This window comes from Monoraphidium neglectum (genome assembly GCF_000611645.1).
Source record: "Monoraphidium neglectum strain SAG 48.87 unplaced genomic scaffold scaffold01422, whole genome shotgun sequence".
Taxonomy (NCBI): Eukaryota; Viridiplantae; Chlorophyta; class Chlorophyceae; order Sphaeropleales; family Selenastraceae; genus Monoraphidium; species Monoraphidium neglectum.
In genome coordinates, this window is record NW_014012206.1 from 1 (window position 1) to 14331 (window position 14331).

The following is a 14331-nucleotide window of genomic DNA, read 5'->3' on the forward strand; positions in this document are numbered from 1 at the left end:
CCCCCACCCCCACCTGAATGCCCTCCAGCAGCCGCCCCGCCAGCCCCTCCCGCACCGCATGCGGCTTCACCACCGCCACCGCCGACCCCGCGTCGCATGCGCCGCAGCGCCCGACCGAAGCGCGGCCCGGACCAAAGAAGAACGCCAGCTCGCGCGCGGCCGCGGCCGGGGAGTCGGAGCCGTGGGCAGCGTTACGCGTGACGTCAGAGCCGAACGCCGCCCTGCGGGCGGTTGAGGGCAGGGGGTGCGCACTTGGCATCTGCTGACGGCACACGGGCCTCCAGTGCTGTCACTCAGTTGCAAGAAGAAAATACATGCAGGATTTAACATTGAACCATCACCAGCAGCAGCAGCTGCAGCAGCAGCAGCAGCAGCAGCAGCAGCAGCAGCAGCAGCAGCAGCAGCAGCAGCAGCAGCAGCAGCAGCAGCAGCAGCAGCAGCAGCAGCAGCATGTCGTGCCCAGCCGCTGCGGCCCACCCCGCCTGCCCGCCTGTCTGCCCGCCACACCGGATGCTGCCTGGTGCCTCTGCGCGCGCCCGCGCCGGGTCCGTGGGCCCCAGCAGCGCCCGCCAGGTGGCGATGGCGGCGGGGCCGACCAGCTCCATCGCCACCACGGGGCCGCCGGTGACGTAGGAGACCAGCTGCCCTCGCGCATGCGGTGGCGCGGCAGTGTTCCAAGTTAGCGAGTTTGTCATGAGGCGGCAGGCTTGACCACATCTCTGAGGCAGCGTTGTTGATAACTCATTCAGCTGCGTGCACATGCGCTTGGCCCCAACGCCCCCCACTGCCGCGTGCTTCCGCACCAGCCGACGCCCGCGGCCCCTGCATCCGGCGCGCGCCCCCGCCGCACCTTTTCGAAATAGGGCGCGTCAGCGTGTGCAGCATAGAACTCCTGGGCATCACCCCGCGAGAGCCGCGCCATGCGTACATTGGCGACCTGCGGCACGCGCACACACACGCGCGTGTGTGGCAGTGCAAGCGCGTGTTTGACGTTTTTGACCAGCAACCCGGACAACAAGCGAGAGCTTGCTGGGATGCCTGCAGCTGCCGCGTGGCGCTGCCCCGCCCGCCGCCCTTCACGCGCTTACGGGCGCGGCTGCCCACCTGCAGACCGCTGCCACCAACCGCCTGCAGTATCTTGCCGGTATGCCGCACCGCGTCGGGCTTTACCATGGCCAGCGTGCTGCGGCGCAGAGGGCGGCGAGGCGCAGGGGCGCAACTCGCGCAATTTTCTTCCTGGCAGTGCGACTCGGCGCCCTGACCTGCAGTATACTGCAGTATAACCCGCGCGGCCGCCTGCCTGTTCTATGGTCCCGTTGGCTCAAGACGCCGGCTGCGGCGCGCAGCGCGCCTCACCGCTCCGCGCGCGCCTCAACCGCCCGCCGCGTGGCGTCGTCCCCAAAGTCAGTCACGCGCAGCTGCCGCGCGTACACCGTCACGACCGCGCCCGGGAACAGCTGCTCCGCCGCCAGGCCGTCGTATTTGATGCGCTTCAAAAAGTGGCGGCGATTCTTGACGTCAAACTGCGTGCGCACGGCGGCGCGTGCACGCGCAGGCAGGTGTTGGGGGCGTGCATGCGTGGGGCCCAGCTGGTGTGGCGGCGGCGGTTGCACTTGGCGGTCAACTGTGTTGTGTGACCAGTGACTACACTACTGCGGCATGCGATGGCCTCACCATCTCCACCTCGCCCGTGTCTGGATAGTAGAATAGCTGGTAGCGCCACAGCACCCCTGCGCGCCCGCAGGCGTGATGACGCAGACTTGAGGCGATCGCTGCCCGGGCGTGGCCGGACAACAATTCGGGAGCACCTTGGATACCTTCAGCCTCACCTGAGTTAGGATCGAGCCAGTCCGCAATGAAAGCAAGGCGCGAGGCCATTTCTGCTAGGGTGCCGCTGACCGTGCTGATTGACCGGGCCACCAATCGGCGAGTCTGATGAGCAGCCTTAATTCTCGCGCAAAGAGTGTTTATTTGAGGGACTCCTGATGGGCGGCACCGTGATCTGCAAAATTAGTGCACCGCTGGGTGACGCTGCTGACGATTTTCTTTACGACCTGTCGAGCATGCAGCTCTTGTACCGTAGGAAGTTTGACAGGTTCTGCGCCTTGGCACTCTTGACGCCAGCATGGTCTCTCTGTGCTGGCGAGCCAAGTGCCATCAAGGAGAGCATTTTCATACAGCTGCACCATCCCTCGCCCACACCCAGTGGCTTTGCAAGAGTCTGCTGCACGCGTGCCCAGCTTTGTCTTTCAACCCACCACCTCAATCCCATCGCCCTGCCACGGCAAGAATTCATTTGATCATTTACAGCGTCGCGGGGCCGCGCGCCGCTGCTTAGTCCACGGTCTGCATGGCCTGCACCTCCTGCTCGGTGAACTTGCCCTTGTCGCCGCCGCGGCCGGCCGCCTTGCGCTCCAGCAGCGCGCGGCGGTCCTTGTCCAGCTTGAGCTTGGTGATGACCACCTTGCTGGGGTCGATGCCCACAGACACGGTGGCGCCTTGGGAGGGCGGGGAACGGTGGCGAAGGACCAAAGGCGGGTCAGCGCGTGATGCCGCGAGCGGCTGCGTCCGCACCGGGGCCTGCCGCTGACGTACCAACCCAGCCCCACATGCCTTCAGCTGGCCGCAGACCCAGCGCATCCAGCCCGAGCGTGACAAGTGTCGTGTATGTTGCACACCCCAGCCGTGCTCGGCAACTGCTGTCGTGCGCGCAGCCCCTCGCCCGCGGGTGCAGCGGCGCCTTCAAGCCGTCGCGCGCCGCGCGCAGGGCTGCGGCTCACCGTTGACCTTCTCCCGCGTGATGCGCTCGATGTGGATGACCCACTTCTTGCGGTACACAGTGGTCACCTTGCCCTCACGGCCCTACGGTTGGATCGACGCGGGAAGAGGTGGAGGCCGGCAGGCATCATGCATCAGGGTGCCGCGGGTCCCCCAGTGCTGGCGGAACGCACTGACATCGCGCTCGCGCCCAGCCGCAAGAACCCTGCCGTCGCCCAGGTGTAGCACCCTTGCCGCCCACTGCTCGTCCTGTGACTGCCGGCGATATGGTCGCCTGGGCTGCTGACCGCCTGGACACTAACTTTGCTGCCGTTTGAAAGCGCTGAAAGGGCAGAGACCAGTACGACATTTAGGCACCCGCCCAGCGCGCCGCCACTGTCGAGTGATGCTGCTGCACAGCTGCGGCAGGCCCGGCCTCAACACAGGGGCCGCTGGGCACCGCCGCCACCACGCCAGGCCGTCCAAGAACCACACACAACGCACCTTGAAGGTGCCGCGGACGACCTGCACCTCGTCGTCCTTGCGGATCGGCACGGCCTTGACCTGCGCACGCACACAAAAGGGCGCGCACACACATGGCAGCGACCGGTAAGTCCGGTTCCCGGTGTGGCTGCGTGCCGGGTTTCTTGCCTAAAACTACTCGTATGTAACTGCGTGCCTGCGCATGGCCACAAGCTTCCAAAGCTGCGCATTGCTATTGCTCCTGGGCGCTCCCGCCCGCTGCAGCGCCGCTGCCGTCGCTGCCGCCGCTGCTCACGTTGTACTTCTGCTTCAGCTCCGCGTTGAGCGGGGAGCTCATAAGCTTCCGCCGCACATTGGAAGGCGCGGAGAAGTGAGCCTGCAAGCGGGGCGAGGCGGCCAGTTTGATCGCTCAGTGTGCTCGGCGGCCATGCCTCTCTTTGCCCTGCGCCCACGAGCCTGGACAGTGGCGCCTATAACTCCTTAAAGCCTCAAGCACATGACCCAGGCCACCCAGGCGCCACACTGCACCTTGCGACTCTTCCTCCTCGAGCTGGAGACCGCCGAGGAAAACTTGGCCATTTTGGCCGGAATGACCTATCTGGTGAGGTGTCCGACCCGGGAAAAGGGCTGTGCATGCGCCGGGAGGCTGGTTTGGCGCGGCACAGCACAAGTGTCTGCGCAGCTTCAAGGGTTCTCTGACCTTTGTGAGTTGCCTATGCGCCTTACATATCAAAAAAACTTCCTTTTCTTGCTCTGCTTGAGCCTACTCGTGCGTCTGCGTGATCTGATCGCCTCGAGACTTGTTTGCGATCGCTGGTGTGACCTGCAGCGCGTCAACAACCTTCAAACCAGCTCACCACAATTTCATCCGAGTGATAGGCGCTCAGAGGCAGCACTCTTTTTGCGCACGCCCGACCGTTGCAGCAGAGCACGAGCAGTGATGGCGGGCCTGCGGGCAGGCCCTTCGGAGCGCATCGCCGGGCTTTCCTTCCTGTTGTTCACTCTGATGCAGGTGCCAAACCTGAACGCTGAGGCAGTGCTGGAACGCTGTGCCAAAACGGGAGCTCTCATTGCAACAGCTGCCACCCATGTGACAGCCACCGCCCCATTGTAACCGCCTGCCACAACCACGCGCTTTGCAGGTGCCATACTTTGCGATGCGGAACACCACCATAGCGGGTTGGTCAAGCATGGTGCTGCTGTCGCCGTTGCAGGTGCGGTGGCGTACGCACACTGCTCGTGCGCAGTACAGGCCAGCAGTGTCAAACGATGGAGGGTCGATGCAATAACACCTCATCATGGCTTCGCCCTGGGCCAGCAGCAGTATCAAGCAGTGGTAGCGACCGGCAATAGCAGCTGCCGCATTCCCAGACGACAGCACAGCAAGCAACAGCCGCAGAGGCCAGAAACCGCCCTCCATTTGCAGCCGCTCGCTGCTGTCAACGGCCCTCCACCCCCAAATCGCTTCCCGCCCGTGACAGATCACTGCGGCCACAATCGCGTCACGCTTCCCCGAGGCCGCCCCGGCCGCCGAGGCCGCCCTCCTCCCCGGCGCCTGGGCGCGCGAGGCTCTCACCCCGCTCGTCCGCTGCAAGTTCACCACCCAGGGCGGGCCCTGCGAGCGCGAGCGGCGCCTTCTCTTCGACTTTGACCGCGTCAAGCGCCGCGTGCAGCTGCCGTCGCTGGTCGCCCTCGTAGAGTCCAAGGATTTCGCCCCCGGCTCCGACGGGCTGACGGCTGGCGCGGCGCTGATCACGCTGTCCGCGGCGCTGTCTCTGGTGGTGACCGTCAAGTCCGCCGTTGCGGGGTTTGTGTTCATGGCGCTGGGCATAATCCAGGGGTCGCATGAGCCACTGGCGCCGGGCGTGCTGGTCGCCTTCCTGTGCGTCTACTCGGGCTTTGGCCTGGGCGAGGGTCGCGAGCGGCGGCAGGCCGCTAAGGACCGGGAGCGGCGCGAGCTGCGGCAGGCGGCGCGCGGGGGTGGCGGGGCGGTGGCGTCGGGCAGCTCCAAGGCAGACAAGGTGCGGGGGCTGGCGCGGGGCTTGGGGGCAGGCTGCTGCACTGCGTATCGCATGGGGCTTGGAGTAAGGCGCTTGCTGTAGTGTAGACGTCAGGCCGCCAGTTGGACATTGCACCATTGTTGCGAACAACCATTCCCTTGTCCCCATTGGTGCGCCTGCTTCCACGCCTGCGCCTCCACAGGTCACTCCTGCCAAGGGCAAGGCATCCAAGACTCGGAGAGCTTGAGAAGCACTTTGATGGCAGCGTCAACAGGTGGTTCAACTGTTATATATGGGATTTGGAAGGAACAGTCTGTAGCTGTTGTAGGCGTGCTGTTGTAGCTGTGTTGAGTGGCGCTGGACGCACTTGCCTTGTATTCAGTGGAGCCGCGGAGACATGTGTTAATGTGTGTATCATGTGATTGAAGGCATCAAAAGGGCCCTATGACGCAAGCTGTTGATGATTACAGACTGAGGGCAGCGCTGACGAAAGCAGGGCAGCGCAGACAGCAGCAGCAAATGGAGTGTTGCGCTGCCACCTGATGGCCGCAGCAGCACTCACTGCTGATACAACGGCGTCGATTAGGCGCGCTCCAAATTGGCACGCAGGAAGGCGTCTCGCACCCAATAGACCTGGAGCGGTGCTGACAGCGTTGAAGGGGCACAAAGGTGCAGATGCTGCGGCGCAATCACAGCGCCACCGCGCATGCCCGTCCATCCTCGGCAGGGCAGGCGCTGCTGCAGCCACTCAGCATCTAAGACAAAGCACGGGGTGGTGTGCAAGTGTGTGTACAGCGCACACCGCTTCCGCGTCTAGTGCGCCAGGATCCACGCCAGCCTGGGCGGCCTGCCACTGCTGCGGCGGCGCTGTCCAGGCTGGACACATGGCTGTTTTTTTATAGGTCGTCTAAAAACGCAAAGACAATGGGCCGCTCTCACAAGGATGCACCCAGACATCTTTGCTGATGCCGTCGAAGCGAGAGGAAAGCGTGTAGGCGACAGCGCCCCACGAGCAGCGGAAAAAGGGTACAAAAACAAAAGTCAAGGGGCTTGCGCAGCAGCAGTGGCGAGGATCACCTGCTGACGCGGCGCAGACGGAGGCACGTAAGCGCACGCCCGACAGGACACGCCAGGGCGGCGGCACAGGCGGGCCGCAGGGGCCGCCCCCTCCGCAGGCTCACGGGAACGAGGGAGGGCGACGGCCCCAAAGGAAGAGCCTGGGCAGCTGCCCGCTGCCACGCGACGCCGCTTGGCACCAGCGACCGCGGGCTCCACGGCGTCGCAGCGTGTGTGTTGGGCGCTAGCTGATGCACAGTTATCAAGCAGGCCGCACGGCCTAGGCCGAGTCGTCGTCGCCGTCGCCGCTCTCTGCCTCGGCGGCGCGCGCGTCGGCGGCCACGCGCTTAGCGGCGGCGATGGCCACGCGGGCGCGCGATGAGATGTAGTCCTGCGGGGTTGGGAGTGGGGCGCGAGAGCGTGAGCCGACACGCAACCCCTATGATTGCGCCGGACACATCCAGTGGGACAGGCCGCCAGCCAAGCCAGCCATACTAAGAATTGATTCATGGCGAAAAGAACCTGGCTCTCACCTGGATTCCTTCGCACGCCAGGGTGGCACACCATCCCCCCTCAAACAACCCATTGCTGGCAGCCCGCCTACCTGCACAAACTCCTCCAGCTTGGCGATGTCGATGTTGGGCATGACAACCACGTGCGCAATGTCCCCCTCGCACGCCAGCTGCCACTTGCGCACAAACGCCTCCTCCCGCGGCCGCTCAAACACCACCGTGTTGGACAGCTCGTTGAGCATGGTCTTCACGCCGGCCTGGTCGAGCATTGACTTGAGCGTGTGCGCGTTGCGCATGCAGCGCTCCACGTCGCGCGCGATGCCGGCGTAGCCCTTGCGGGTCAGGGTGTACCACAGGTACAGCGGCGCGTGGCCTGCGGGGGGTGGGGGTAGGGGGAGGGATGGAAAGGTGAGGGAGAGGCGCAAGGAGGCAGGGCGTTCGAGAAAATGTGGATGGCAGGGTTGGCATCAACAGCAACAGCAGCACTGTCCATGAAAGTGAAAGAACAGCGAAAAAACCGACAACGCCGACCGTGAGAGAGGCACGCAGACAAGTGATCAGCAGACACGTGCGCACACGGGCGGGCAATACATGCATCGCATGACAGGACCCAGCCCTTGCCTCTGCGTGGGGACGACCATAACCCACCGTTGCGTGAGCCCATGATGGTGGCGTCGCGGCTGTTGAGGTACTCCACGTCGGAAGACAGCGCCAGCACGTGGCGGAACCGCGTAATGACCACGCCGCTGGGGGGGATGGAGGGTAGAAGGGCGGACAGGCAGCGGGCGGCAGGGATGGTGATGATAAGGGGTTGCACGAGGGCAAACGGCCAGGGAAGGGCAATGCGACGGCCTGCGCAACCGGCCTGCTGCATCACAGGGTCTGCAAAGCGTCCTGACTTCAGGCGCGCCGCGGCTGCGTCTGCAGCGGCGGCAGCCGCGCCTCCTTCCCCGCCAGCGCTCACCATGGCACGGGCGCGCCAAGGAACTTGTGCCCGCTGACCGACACCGACCCGATCGGCTTGCGGAACGTCACCATGGGCGCCTGCTTCAGGAAGGGCATCATCATGCCAAAGAGCGCGCCGTCGCAGTGGATGTAGAAGCGGTCCTCTGTGTAGCCCGTGGCCTTGAGGATGTCGAGGACGCGGTCCAGATCATCCACGGCGCCCTTGACAGTGGTGCCGATGTTGACGTTGATGATGGCGGGGCGGCCGGCGTTGGCCTTGAGGGAGGCCTCCAGCTCGGCGTAATCGATCTCGCCAGTCTCCAGGGTTGACACCTGTCGAGGGGTGGTGGTGGTCATGGTGGGGCTCGTCATGGTTGGGGCGAGGGAAAGGGGGGTGAGGGAATCGAGTGGCTGCAAGGCCATGCATTAAACTGCTAGACGCGCAGCGTCTGCTGAGCCCAGCGCAGGCTGCCGGCCGGTAAATATATACCCTCAGAGCACGCTGTTCACGGCATGCAGCCTGCAGGCCTGCCAGCAGCCAACATGTTCTGCTGGGGTGCAGTTCGGGTTATGCGCCCCAGCGCCGCAAAACCCTAGCAGCACCCCCCTTTCGCGCCCCCCCCTGCCGCAAGTGCCGCCGCACCTTGACTGCGTCCATGCGGTACATGCGGGCCGCCTTGAAGATGCTGTAGTGCGTCTCGCGGCTGGCATACAGGATGCCGTCTGGCAGGTTCTCACGCCCCACCTGGCGCGAGGGGGTAGGTGAGTGGGCGGCGAGGAGGGATTTGAGGGCTGGCCCAGCGGGCGCTGCCTGCTGTGCGGCCTCAGCCGGTTAGCCCTGGCTATGGCCCACACGTCCCCAGTCCGCGTGGTAAACCACACCACACAAGTCCATGCTGCACGGGCTTGCACTCCTGCGTCCATCTGCAACGCATCCGCCCAGCACCCCTTGCAACCGCTCGCTCTCGCCGCCCCACAACCAACTGCCCCGAGCCGCAACAACTCTATCACCCCAAGCGGCGCCGCCCCAGGACGCCCTGCCGGCCCGCGCCCCGCACCAGTATGCCGTGCAGGTTGCCCTCCGTGCCGCAGTTGGTGATGTAGCCCCAGTACTCCTCCTCGTCAATCTCCCACAGCCGCGCAAACCAGTTGAGCACGCCCACCTGGGCAGCAAGAGCGGCGCGCCCGTCCGCAATTATCAACTGCGCTGCGCTTGCAGCGTGCGAGGCGAACAGGCAACGCCTGCTAGCAGAGCGGTTGATGCGGCTTAGCCGCGTCATGCAGCTGGCCTTAGTGTGTGCTGCAGGCGGCGGCGCACCTCAAACTCGCGCGAGTGGACGCCATAGTTGCTCTCGATGAAAGGGTCGCCCAGGTTGTTGATGGAGTACCGCGTCAGGCCCTCAAGCGCGCCAAAGTCAAAGTCGAGGTTGTACGGGTAGCTGGTGGGGGGCAGGGGCGATGGCGCCAGGTTGATGGATGAGTTGTGCGCACCTAACGTGCGTGGCAAGTTTGGGTGCTGGCAAGTTGCCCGGCTGCGCGAATTTGAAGCGAGCGGGCGACACAGCGCCTCCAGTGCTGCTCAGAAGCAGGCCGCCGCTTGCAGCTGGGGGCTGCTTGGAGTTGGGGCCCAGATGAAATGTTGAAGCTGGACCCTGGATGAAATCCTCACAATCCTGGCGGCGGCTGAAGGTGCAGCCACTCCCTGAATCACGCCCTGCCGGCCTGCCGACAGCCCCGACAGCGCCAGCAACAGGGCCAGCGCAACAGCAGAACAAGCACCACCGCGCGCTCACCCCATGTGGTGCTTGGTGCGCTCGGCAAGCTTCTTCTCGTACTTCTGGATGGTTTCGTTGATCGCTGCCATCCGTTCCTGCAAGAGCGGGGCGCTGGGTCAGACGTTGGCACAGGGCGGCCGAGCCATCACATGAGAACGACCATCCGGAGACCAACGGTCTCCAGGCCTCTCACCTCCTCGGGACGCTCCTCATCAGGGATGTGCAGACCCGCCGCATGGTGGTGCGTGATGGCGCCACAGACGGGAGTCGCCTGGTAGGGCGCCACCTGGAGAGTATCAGGGGCCTTCAGCCGCTCCGTGCGCAGCACCTTGAGCAAATCATCACTGATGTGCCTCTCCGCCACATCCCCTACAGCCTGAGGCAGCGGGCACGAGCTCGCCAGCTCGACCGCTTCGCCGAACGTCTGCATCTCGAAAGCGTTCGAGGGTTGAATCAAAGCTTTTGCATTACTATTCACAAGCAATTGAACCGAGATAATGCCGTGACCTTTGTGCAGCGTCCGTGCTTTGCGCCCGCCTGGTACCCGCCAGCTCACAGCGAAGCTGCTCAAGGAAGTGAAGCATGAACGGGCAGGTGGCGCTCAGTTGATCAGTCACAGGCGGCCGCTGTCCGCTCCGCATGGAATCTCTTGAGAAGGGAGCACTACTGGGTACACGTCCCCGCCCATCAGCTCAAAGAAGCGGCCGCCAAGTCTAGGCGCAAGATGACATCAGCTGCGACTCCAGCGCGCAGCAGCAGCACCACCCCGCTGCACAATCCTGGGATATTCTTGCGCAGGTGCTTTCCCACGGCCTATCCGCTGACCCCTGGCGCCCAGCAACCTCGTACTTTGCTCTCTGTGGGACGAGGGTTGGGGCCAGCCACGTCAAGCCTCCATGAGCAACTCCGCAGAGCCTACCAGCATCACGACCAGGCTTGCACAATTTGTCCTTGCGCGTGTGCTACTAAATGCAGCAAACTTTGGATTCTGGTATAGTTCGTAGATGGCGGGTGTCTGACAAGGGGTTGCGGGCCTGCACGGCGCGAGTCCATGGTGGGACTCCTGTGCCCAACCAGGCACCTGAGGAGGCTAAGTGAGGCAGCACGCATGTGCAGTGGCAAGCGTGGTTCGCATGCAGCACCAAATGCATTGATGAAGATGAAGCCGATCTTCGTATTCTCCAGGTACAACTTCCATGTGTCGTTTTCAGGACCCACCATTTTACTCCCTCGCCCTGACCAGCCTCCATCCTGTCATGAACATCCAACCACAGGGTAGCTCGTTGCTGCGCCTTGGAGCCGTTGATGGTTTGATGTAGCAAATGGTGCCTTGATTGCACGCATGTGGCTTGCAGTCAAGGTGCACGCATCTGGCTTGCAGTCAAGGTGGCCGCAAACAAGCAGCGCAAGTCTGCGTACCACGCCCTTGATCAGGAGAGTGGTAATGAATGAACGGCTGCGCCCATCTCGCCGCATTATGTGCTTCCACGCTCCGCATTGTAAGTATTTTCTATCAATGTAATTTCTATCAACGTTCATGTGCCCTTTTGGTTTAACACACACGTCCATTGGTTAAACAGACGTCCAGGGGCCCCCATGTAGGTCCGTGCTGCGCACGACCAGACGGCCGCCCAAGCTGTGTGAATGCATGTGGCAGGCAGTTCGTGGGCCGCTTGGCAAGGGGCACCGCGTTGTTTTTTCTAGCACGGTGACCTAAAATAAAAGTATACCTCATTACCTTGGAGTCGTAGTCGGCCGTCACCCTCTCACCAGGGATCAAAGGAGCAAGTGTGCGGCAAGCAGCGGAGTGCACAAAGCGAGTGGGGTATCCCTGCCCGTACCCGTTCCACCGGAACTGATATCACAAAATCACCTGAGCGCGACGGCGAGTCAATTACAGGTGAACATCCACATACCAAAGCTCCTGGAGGCGCACGTCAACCACTGCAAGGGTCCCAGCCGACGCTGTCACATGGCGTCACCGGCGGTAAAAGGGGCGTATGCCCCAGGAAAGATGGGCTTTCGTCCATTCGCGCGACGCACCTAATAAATTATTAGCATACACATGCTTTATATGGACCTTCGCGCTTCCAAGCTGCACTCTCACGATCTTGCTGTGCTCAATTGTCGCCATAGCCATCATTCTAGCTGAAGAATCTTGTAACACGGAGCTGATATTGTCAGACCTTGCTGAAAATCTTCTCGAGCTCCGCAGCCTCGGTGGGCGGCGGCGCGCGCTGCCGCCCGCAGCAAGAGCATTGCTGCTCGCCACACAGGGCAACTAGTATGGCTGCGCTCGGCCGCTTTGTGGCTTGCTGGGGCAACGGTCAGCACGGTCGCCTCGGCCACGCAACTCGTGACGCCAGTGAGGTGTTCCCAAGGATCGTGGCGGCCTTGGCTGGGGAGCGAGTAGCGGCGGTGGCCTGCGGAGGGGCGCACACTGCCGTTGTGACAGGTGGGTGAGGCAAGGCTGCCTGGTGAAAGCGTTGCGGGCTGCTAGCACCGTTGAGGGTGGTACAAATGCACAAGCAGCTGCGCTGGCCATTGAGGGTTTCACCTAGAATTTGCAGGCAGCTTGACACTGCCAAATTGCCCCTGGCCCTTGACACATCCTATTCACCCTTGCCAAAGCAGAGGACGGTGCCTTATGGACCTGGGGCTTCAACAAGCATGGCCAGCTGGGCCACAGCAGCGACCTCAAGCACTGCGGGGTGAGGCCGCGGCAGGCTGCCCGCACATGTCTGCGCACCCCCCTCCCTTCACGCGCATTGGAGTACACAACAGTGGCAGCAGCTGGGCAGGACTGGAGGGTGGAGGGCGGCTTGCTGACGCGTACCCACATGTTGCCAGCCCGCTGTAGCCCCTATCATTTTAGGGGCCCCACAAGCGCCTGCTGCGTGCCTGGGTTTGCCTTTGGCCGGCCCCACTGCTTGCGCCGGCTGCATGGGGGCCGCGGACAAGTCCCCCCAGCCGCCCCAAAACATCCCTCACCCTGTGCGTTCTGCCTGAAGGAGCCGACTGAGGTGATACTGCCGGATAGGATAGTTGATGTGTCAGCGGGGGAGGCGCACACGCTGGCCGTGTCGGGTGAGTGGACCAGGGTGGGCCCCTGGTGAACCGAATCAGAGAGACAGCCGAATGCAGCGGTCAACTTGATCTTGCAGCAGTAAACGGTGATGTGCGCAACTTTGTGTACGTGTGTCAAAGACTTGATTGTGCAGGTGTGGTTGTGTCCACATTGTGCACCAGCTAATGTGCCCACCCCTGTGTGCGATGCCCGCGCGAGCCATGGGTGCCGCTTGAGACGGTCCCCACCGCCCAACGCTGGCCCCCCTTGCGCCGCCGTGCAGCTTCTGGGGAGGTCTGGGCGGCAGGCTGCAACAGCAACGCCCAGCTGGGGCTAGGGGAGGCCTATGGCGCCCGCAACCCAGAGTTCCGGCTGGTTCGCGCCCTCAAAGGTGCGGCCGCGGGCGACCCTGACTCCCTGGGCCGGGGCGTCAGGCGGGGTATGTGCCCTTCAAAGAGGGCCTGCTCAGCAAAGCAATTGCTAAATTTGGGCTGAATTTCAAGGGCCGGAGGCTGGTGGGGTCAAGGGACAGCCCGCACCCTGAGCCCCTGTGCGAAACGTGTGATGCGAGGCCGAGGTGCAGCGCACAGCCCGCACATTGGCAACAGCCAAATGTCAGCGGCGCATGCAGAATTTCGGCGTCGCTCACCCCGGCCGTGCGGGCTCCATCCCATGTGGCTGCCTGCGCAGGGCGCACAGTGACGCGGGTGGCTGCTGGGCAAGAGCACTCGCTGGCGCTGGGGGCCGGCGGGGAGGTCTGGGCGTTTGGCCACGGCTCGTATGGGCAGCTCGGCCTGGGGCCAAGTGAGTATGCCGTCGTCTGCGTGCGTCTGAGGGTGACTGCGTGTTGGTATGCGTGTGCGCATGCGACTGTGTGTGAGTGTGTGCAGGAGTGTGCGAGAGTGTGCATTCACACGCTCGCACGCGTGTATGTGTGGGGGTATGAGTATGTTGTTGTCTCCCCCTGTGTAGTTGCGTTGTTGCAGCGCCTCTTCGCCTTGCAGAGCCGCGTCACCTCCTGCCATGTCTGCGAGCTCCTCAGGTCTCACCACCTCGCTGGCGTGCGCCGACCAGGCCTCGCTCCCCGGTCATGGCCCGGCACGTGCGCCCGCTCAGCCTCTCTGCCCCCGCTGCGCGCCGCGCGCGCAGCGATGACGCGCTGGGTGGCGCAGCCGCGCCGCGTGGAGGCGCTGGAGGGTGTGAGGGTGGCCTCTGTGGCTGCAGGCGCCTTCCACAGCGGCGCTGTTGATGCGGACGGCAACGCGTTCACGTGGGGCCGCGGGGACAGCAGCCAACTCGGCACCGGGCTCAGGACCCACGAGTGCAGCCCACAGAAGGTGCGCAGTCACAAGTCCGGGCGCGGCGCCCCTCGAGGCGCCGCAGTGCGAGGGGCGGCGAGCGCGTGCAAGTGCGTGTGCGGCCGCGTGAGGGAAGAGGCGCCGCCGGCCGCCGCGAGCAGAAAGCCGCCGCCCCTCGCTGTGCCACTGGGCTGCGACGTTGGGCGAAGGCTCACAAGCAGACATGCCCCTGCCTCGCGGCTCCTGCCCCCCACAGCCACTGTCACCCCCCTCATCCCCATTTTCTTGTCGACGCAGCTGCACGCCCTCAACTATGTCAAGCAGCTGGCCCTCGGATTCGACCAATCCATCGCCGTCGGCACCCACGGCCGCGCGTCATCCTGGGGCACCGACGACAGCGGCTCCCTGGGCCAGGGCTTCCTCTGGGCCCGCCCCGCC

The 14331-nt window shown here is 63.9% G+C and overlaps 6 protein-coding genes across 6 annotated transcripts; 3 read left to right on the plus strand and 3 right to left on the minus strand.

Moving 5' to 3' along the window:
* Positions 1-344: 344 nt before the first annotated feature.
* MNEG_7820 (hypothetical protein) lies at positions 345-683 on the plus strand (the record flags this gene model as incomplete). The annotated part of the gene is made up of 1 exon (XM_014043702.1): positions 345-683. A coding segment is annotated over one exon (339 nt), but the record flags the coding sequence as incomplete, so codon positions are not given.
* Positions 684-745: 62 nt separating this feature from the next.
* MNEG_7821 (nucleoside-diphosphate kinase) lies at positions 746-1878 on the minus strand (the record flags this gene model as incomplete). The annotated part of the gene is made up of 5 exons (XM_014043703.1): positions 746-937; positions 1105-1183; positions 1357-1523; positions 1675-1730; positions 1830-1878. 5 exons carry the CDS (start codon positions 1876-1878, stop codon positions 746-748), a joined length of 543 nt encoding a protein of 180 aa, XP_013899157.1.
* A 456-nt stretch (positions 1879-2334) lies between these two features.
* On the minus strand, positions 2335-3819 carry MNEG_7822 (60S ribosomal protein L26-1; the record flags this gene model as incomplete). Its single annotated transcript, XM_014043704.1, has 5 exons — positions 2335-2498; positions 2781-2862; positions 3262-3321; positions 3536-3616; positions 3769-3819. The coding sequence occupies 5 exons, from the start codon at positions 3817-3819 to the stop codon at positions 2335-2337; spliced, it is 438 nt and encodes a 145-aa protein (XP_013899158.1).
* Positions 3820-4430: 611 nt separating this feature from the next.
* MNEG_7823 (hypothetical protein) lies at positions 4431-5487 on the plus strand (the record flags this gene model as incomplete). Its single annotated transcript, XM_014043705.1, has 3 exons — positions 4431-4454; positions 4722-5261; positions 5443-5487. 3 exons carry the CDS (start codon positions 4431-4433, stop codon positions 5485-5487), a joined length of 609 nt encoding a protein of 202 aa, XP_013899159.1.
* Positions 5488-6576: 1089 nt separating this feature from the next.
* Positions 6577-9958, minus strand: MNEG_7824 (histidine decarboxylase; the record flags this gene model as incomplete). The annotated part of the gene is made up of 9 exons (XM_014043706.1): positions 6577-6687; positions 6901-7181; positions 7457-7554; positions 7773-8086; positions 8397-8498; positions 8812-8916; positions 9072-9192; positions 9547-9623; positions 9722-9958. The coding sequence occupies 9 exons, from the start codon at positions 9956-9958 to the stop codon at positions 6577-6579; spliced, it is 1446 nt and encodes a 481-aa protein (XP_013899160.1).
* A 1856-nt stretch (positions 9959-11814) lies between these two features.
* On the plus strand, positions 11815-11983 carry MNEG_7825 (hypothetical protein; the record flags this gene model as incomplete). Its single annotated transcript, XM_014043707.1, has 1 exon — positions 11815-11983. A coding segment is annotated over one exon (169 nt), but the record flags the coding sequence as incomplete, so codon positions are not given.
* Between the last annotated feature and the right edge of the window lie 2348 nt (positions 11984-14331).